The sequence below is a fragment of the Siphateles boraxobius genome, unplaced genomic scaffold (assembly GCF_051911475.1).
Source record: "Siphateles boraxobius isolate OS27281-9 unplaced genomic scaffold, OSU_SipBor_1 41, whole genome shotgun sequence".
NCBI classification, from domain to species: Eukaryota; Metazoa; Chordata; class Actinopteri; order Cypriniformes; family Leuciscidae; genus Siphateles; species Siphateles boraxobius.
This window is the reverse complement of record NW_027509042.1, coordinates 14,564,289-14,571,255: the sequence shown is the minus strand read 5'-3', so window position 1 is coordinate 14,571,255 and position 6,967 is coordinate 14,564,289. Positions and strand designations below refer to the sequence as shown.

Sequence of the window (6,967 nt, the reverse complement as noted above, 5' to 3'; positions counted from 1 at the left end):
CCAATCAGCTGTTTCCTTTCTGTGACGTGACATCTACTCCGACCAATCAAGACTTAGCTACTGTCAGACCAGGCTAACCAATCGTTGCAAACCCCAAGTAATGTGAAAGCAGAACATTATTATTAGAAACTCAGTTTTAAAATTATATTTATTTGGGGAAAATATATGAACGTTTAAAAAGCAAATAACGAGTAGGCCAACAGACAACGACAAAATGAATAAGCTGCGCACAAATGTCAAATTCACATACAAATACACATTTTATTATTGTGAAAGTATGAAATCTGCTTTTATAATTACAAAATATCTAGAAAACATGTTTATAGATTCATCAATTTATTATATCTTATGTACAATTTTCTAACACATAGGCCTACATGTACAAAATGTTATTAGTGGAAAAAGACAGCTATTAAAAGAATACAGTATTTAAACTTAGGGATATAGAGCATCAAACGATTAAAGAATTAAAGAAAGAAAATGCAGTATATTTTTCATATTGATAAAAAATAATCCAGTTTCCCCTTCATTGTGATAGGATATTGTCAATGTAGAGAATATACAAAAGTGTTTCTTTTCCTCACAAAGACGTGTTTTATAAAGTGGAATGTTGAATATTTCCAGGTTTTTGTAAACAAACTCAAAGTCTAAAAAACGACTATAGCCTACTGTTTTATGTTTATAGTATGAAAGAAGAAACTTTAATAGACTTGCTGAGAAAACCAGCTGATAAAACTTTTAAACAGTGCAGAATTACAATGAAAGCAATATCTATAATGCAACTTCATCAGTCATGTCAAGAATGTTAAAATTAATCTATACATGTAGATAGTGACTTTCAAATCCACAACCAAAACACTTTTAGTCAAAATTATAGTCATATACAAAGACCATACAAAAATGATTTACAAGTATACAAGTTAATTACAAAACAGATTTCTGAGTGTCCCATTTGCAGCACTTTTCACATGCGAAAACACATCACAACTTACTGTAAACCATCATAGTGCATCTGTTCAATACAAATCCAGTATTTATCCAACAGTTTAGCAATTTAGCACCACTTAGAATATACTCTAAAATAAAAGAAAGACAAACAGCTTTAAAATAAGCTTATTTTCATCTTTGATCAACAAAACTGATAATAAATGTACTTACAGCCCCATTCGGGGCTTATTTTGAGAATAGATTAACACATAGGACAGATATAATGAAAAAATGTACAATTACTATTGAGTCATTTTACTATTTCGGATTTCATCCAACTTCATGCAAATATTGTAACAGATTTCTGTAAAAGGATTATGGCTATTTATAGCTCATTACACTGACATTTCTGTTTCTTGATACAAAAGTTGTTTTGAGCAAAGAAAACTAATGAAATGGACTTAAATAATCACCATTTTCACCATAACAAGCAAAACACTTATGTAAAGCAGTACACTTAAATATAAACACATATATAGGTAGTTGCAGGATAACTATACATTTTACATTACAATTTGAATTGATTTTTTTCTGATTTTGAATTCTGTGGCAAGCACATAAACTTTATGTGTCTCCACTTAGTTGAAAGTTGTCTTTGCAGTTTACTACAGAGAAAACAATTAAATATGCAAATTAACTAAATACTTCAGCTTTTTCAATAAATGAGATGAACATGTGTACACAAACCTCAAGTGACATCAAGATAAAAACCAAAGGTGAGTCTGAATGTCAATTAATGATTCTTATTTACATTCAAGCTGTCTTCGGCCTCCAAATACTGAAAACAACATTAAATTGGAAATAATAAAAGGCCCATTAGTAGACAATACCATGTTTTAACGTCTCTTTCTATTCAGAAAAAAGATATTTTATATATATTTCAGTTAGAATAAAGTTATTTGAAGACACAGTGTGTAAAATCCAATTCTTCTGTGTTAAAGGTGCCTAAATTCATTGCTACATTTTCTTTAGCCTAGTGCTGCCCAGGTATTGTATGCCAACCGCAGGCACTTAGTTAGGGGGCGTATAGTTCAATCACACAATATATATATATATATATATATATATATATATATATATATATATATATATATATATATATATATATATATATATATATATATATATATATATATATATATATATATATATATATATATATATATATATTTCAGTTTGCCTTTGCACACTCACAGTGAAAATAGCTACAGAAAAAATGATAGATTCTGATGAACTTCCTATATATATGGGAATGTACAAGTGCGTGTTGTGGTGTGTAGTTGACTGGAGTCCTGTGGGCGAACTGAAATGTCTCTGGGAGTGCCAAGGTTGGCACGTAAGTGGACACTACGGCTTGCACTCCAGTAGTGTGTGATGAATCTCCTGGAAAGATGGACGCTCTTTGGTGTTCCTGTGCCAGCAGCTCAACATGAGCTTGTAGACGGGGTCCGGACACATTGGCGGCTGGGGCAGGTATATCTGAGGATAAGAAAATACTCAGAACTATTAGACGTGGTTTAGATTAATAGGATCAGTTTAATCTCATACACCTCTCCATAATATCAATTAAAGGGTTAGTTCACCTAAAAATAAAAATTCTGTAATCATTTACTCATCCTCATGTCCTTCTAAACCCATACGACTTTGGTTACTCTTCAAAATACAAATTAAGATATTTTTTTATGAAACATGAGAGATTTCTGTTCCCTCACTGAAAGGTCTAGGTAACCAAAACTCAGGCATCGTAAAACAAATCCATATGAATAAAGGGGAATGAATTATCCGTCAATGTTTTTAAAAAAAAGTGGTGTAACATGACATTTTATAGATGAGCATGGTCAGCATGCTGTGCTGTCTGATATTCAATTGAATTTATTTGACTTTTTAATGTGTATGTGGAGTATTTTTCAGCAATGCATATTAATGCATTTAATTGTTGAATGTTTGCTTTTGTATGCAAATATAGTTTGGTATGCTATTTATTCAGTATATTCAAGTTGAACTATATGAGTAAAAAATAAGGGGGTGTCTTGTTGGGGTTAGTCTTGGGCATTAAAATCCTGGGATGAAAATGGGCGACACTCCGACCCTAGATAGAAACCTCTAATGTTTTATTAAAAATATCATATTATTTGTTTAAAAGCTAAACCAAAGTCTTAAGAGTTTGGAACTAGGCCTGTCACGATCATGAATTTTGTTATGATGATTAATTGTCATACAGATAATTGAAATTAACGATTTAATTCTGTTTTGTTCATGTCACTTACAGTGTATTCCTAATACATTATTGTTTTACTTGGAATTGTCTATAATAATATAAAATATAATAAAATAGGCCCATGTGTTTACTTGAATGCTATGAAAATTAATATAATATAATATAATATAATATAATATACAGTAATTATTAGGTTTATGTTTGTACTTTCTTGTTTTCCGTGTGCCTTTGTTTGTCCCCGCTTCTTATTTGTTGTCATAGTTACCCATTGTTTGATTGATTAGCCCGACCTCTCTCGTTTTCTCCCTCAGTCAACTTGTGTGTATATATAGTCCTCTGTTTGAGTTATTCTTTGTCCGTTCTTGTCGCTGTACAATGTGGTTGTGTTTCTCCTGTGTGCTCCTGTGTTCAAGTGTGTTTGTTTATTGTTAAAGTTGGCGAAATAGAAGAGGAGGACTGATTAAACACACAAACCTGCATTCCATATGAAGGAAAACCTTTGACTATCTTTATGTACAGTTTTTTCAATATTATTTGGCAAAATGTGAAAAAAAGAAAAACCCAATCATGATCAGAGGATTAATAAAAAATGTGGCAGGCCTATTTGGAACGACAAGAAGATGAGTAAATGATGACAGAATTTTTGGGTGAACTATCACTTTAAGCATCCTTTTACCTGTCTCCTTTGATCCCGAAAGAACTCCCCTGTGTTTTCAATGACCTGCTCATCTGAAAGCTGCGAGTAGGGCTGCTCTTTGCAGAAGGTAAGCATCTCCCAAAGTGTCACGCCAAAAGCCCACACATCACTGGATGTGGTGAATTTCCCCTGTAAAGGACAAAAATCATCCCGTGTCAGACTTTTATAGACATAGAATCTGTTTAACATACAGCATGTATGAAAAATAAGTCACTAGATTTTTTTTTGCAGCCAAAAAATACAACACTTATTTCCTTTGTCAAGTGTGTGTGTGTGTGTGTGTGTGTGTGTGTGTGTGTGTGTGTGTGTGTGTGTGTGTGTGTGTGTGTGTGTGTGTGTGTGTGTGTGTGTGTGTGTGTGTGTGTGTGTGTCTGACCAGAAGAATGCTCTCCCAGGACATCCATCGGATGGGCAGCACCGCTCTTCCCTGGATACGGTAGTAGTCTCCACTATACAGGTTCCTACTCATTCCGAAGTCTGCAATCTTGATGGTGTAGTTCTTCCCTACAAGGCAGTTGCGGGTGGCCAAGTCCCGATGGACAAAGTTTAGTGAAGATAGATACTTCATGCCTGAAGCGATCTGTGTGGTCATGTGGTGCAGGTTACTGTAGCTGAGACAGTAAAAACATAGAATATGAGTCATAACCTGGTCAAGATCACTCCTTAAAATTAAATTTAGCAATGAAAAGTCGCTTGTTGACTCTATTTCTGCAATTCCTTACACTTCCTTTGTAATGATGTGTTCATTTTTCATTGGGATTTTAAAGTCCCAGTCCACCACTGTAATTGCACTTCCAATTGCCATTTATATACTTAAATGTAAATGTTTAAAAAGATTTGGTATCAACCTGACTGTTGGAGCGTTGCTGAGGAGAGCGATCATGCCCTCAGGCTCATGGCGAGACAGGAACTGATTAAGGTCTCCGTTCTCCATGTATTCGGTGATCATACACAGAGGGTCAGAGCTCATACACACTGCCAGCAGCCTGATGATGTTGGGGTCTTTCAATCGTGACATGATCTTTATCTCCTTCAAGAAATCATTCCTGTAAGGTATTGTGAAAAAGAGCATATGGCAATTTGGCAGGCGTGTGTTTATTTTAGATGTTACAGATGGAGGGATGGATCAATGAAAATTAAACGACCAGTTAACCGAAAAATGAAAATTATTTTTTTTCATGTATGGAACAAAAACAATAAATATTTTCTGTCATAAAACTAATAACAGCATATGGAGGTGAAACAACGACAGAATTGTCATTTTTGTGTGTAGTATTTCTTTTACATTTTGCTCATAATATTAAAGTTGGTGTAAGCACTGTCACGGCTTTTGTATTTTGGTTTTTGCATGCATTTGATGTTCATTAGGATGTAGTGTCAGTGTTTTGCTTTATTTTATGGGAGTCATGATTGTGACATTTGGGCATGCAAACCTAGCGTTTTTATTGGCATCCGCTCGAAGCATCTTAACAGCTACAAGCACTGTTTGGTTTTCAATGACATCGAATGAGAAGTCCTCATCCATGAAATCTTGCATGCCTTCTGCTTCACACAAATGCACCTGGCAACACAACAGCAAAAACAACCATTTAGTATATTCAGATATCATTTAATGATTATTTAAAAGAAATTAATACTTTTATTTAGAAAGCACACATTAAAATGAAAGTAAATCGTTCTTTCGAAAATATACAGAACTGACCTCTCCAAACTGCCCTTCTCCCAGCTTTTCTTTAAAGGTAAGCAGTTTCCGAGGAAATTCCTCCACAGCGACATCCTTCCCTGACAGCAGGTCCATGGTGAGGGCGGGCACAGCATAGGTGTTTCCCCCTGTCACACCCTGCAGGTTGACTATGTCAGCCTCTGCATAATGTGGGACACCCTCTTGCACACTCACTGGAGGAGACTTGGAAGCTGTACTTGTTGATGCTGCAGAAAAATACACATATATATGTATATATGCTATGCCTCCCTCCCCCACCCCCCTTACATATTCCAAATATCACTTCTGGAACTCACCGGTATCCTCGGATGTTTGGGAAAACTCCGGCAGTTTGCGGACCAGACGGGAGGGCTCTTGGTAGTCGGGTCCCAGAGGGAAGATGCGCTCATAGGTGGAGTTGGACTCCTGCTCGCTGGACACTGAGGAGGGGCTGTTGTTGTTGTTGTTGTTATAGGTGAAGGTCTCACTCTGTATTGACAGACTAGCAGTTAGTTCATCGTCCAGCATCCTCCGAGAAACCTGGAATGAAGGATGTTTAGTGAAGAATGCTAAGAAAAGTCTAAAATATTTACTAGTAGGTTGATGCATTATGCATCTATGAAATCATATACACAATCCACTTACGCATGCCTTTTTTCATTCATATAAACACTGGAAAATAGCATCACTCTGTTTCAGAGGCCATGCAGTAAGACTACAATAACAGTTTGTCATAATCATAATCCTTGTTTATTACATTAAGGTCTGGTGCAGAATTGAAGTTTTGTATGCAAGTAGTTCACATGGGAATAGTGACAAAGACATAATTTAAAATCAGACTTGTACACATAATTAGACATAATTGGACACTCACGGTACTGCTCAAAAGTTTGGGCTCAGAAATGTTTTTAAAGAGGTATCTTTTGCTCACCAAGGCTGCATTTATTTGATTAAAAATACAGTAAAGCAATAATATTGTGTAATTTTATTACTATTCACTAATACTAATTTCTATATAGATCTCTTTTCTATTTGAATATATTTTAAAGTACAATTTATTGGTGGGATGACAAAGCTACATTTTAAGCAGCCATTCGGTGTCACACGATCCTTCAGAAATCATTGAAATATGCTGATTTGTGCTAAAGATTTTTTTTTTATAATCAATGATTATTTTTGTGAAAACTGTGGTTCTTTTTTCTGAATTCTTTTGATGAATAGAAAGCTGAAAATCAGCATTTAAACAGCATTTATTTGGAAAAATAAATATTTTGTGTGTTCATTCATTCAATGACTCCAAACTTTTAAAAGGTAGTAGTGTAGGTCATAGAAGTCTATTTAATCACATTTTAAAGCTATGCAA

At 34.7% G+C, this 6,967-nt stretch overlaps 1 protein-coding gene across 3 annotated transcripts in view; it reads right to left on the bottom strand.

The window, feature by feature from the left end:
• Positions 1–2,135: 2,135 nt before the first annotated feature.
• The window catches only part of ddr2a (discoidin domain receptor tyrosine kinase 2a), a 31,285-nt gene continuing 26,453 nt past the window's right edge, over positions 2,136–6,967 (bottom strand). For 2 of the 3 annotated variants that reach the window (XM_077198507.1, XM_077198508.1), the window contains exons 11-17: positions 5,922–6,093; positions 5,605–5,831; positions 5,336–5,463; positions 4,751–4,948; positions 4,279–4,513; positions 3,882–4,031; positions 2,136–2,466 (exon numbers count right to left, since the gene is read on the bottom strand). In XM_077198507.1, the coding sequence (XP_077054622.1) occupies positions 2,335–2,466; positions 3,882–4,031; positions 4,279–4,513; positions 4,751–4,948; positions 5,336–5,463; positions 5,605–5,831; positions 5,922–6,093 (1,242 nt within the window). In that variant the 3' untranslated portion in view covers positions 2,136–2,334. Of the gene's footprint in view, positions 2,467–3,881; positions 4,032–4,278; positions 4,514–4,750; positions 4,949–5,335; positions 5,464–5,604; positions 5,832–5,921; positions 6,145–6,967 lie in introns of all 3 variants that reach the window. The other variant, XM_077198506.1, reaches the window with a different exon arrangement.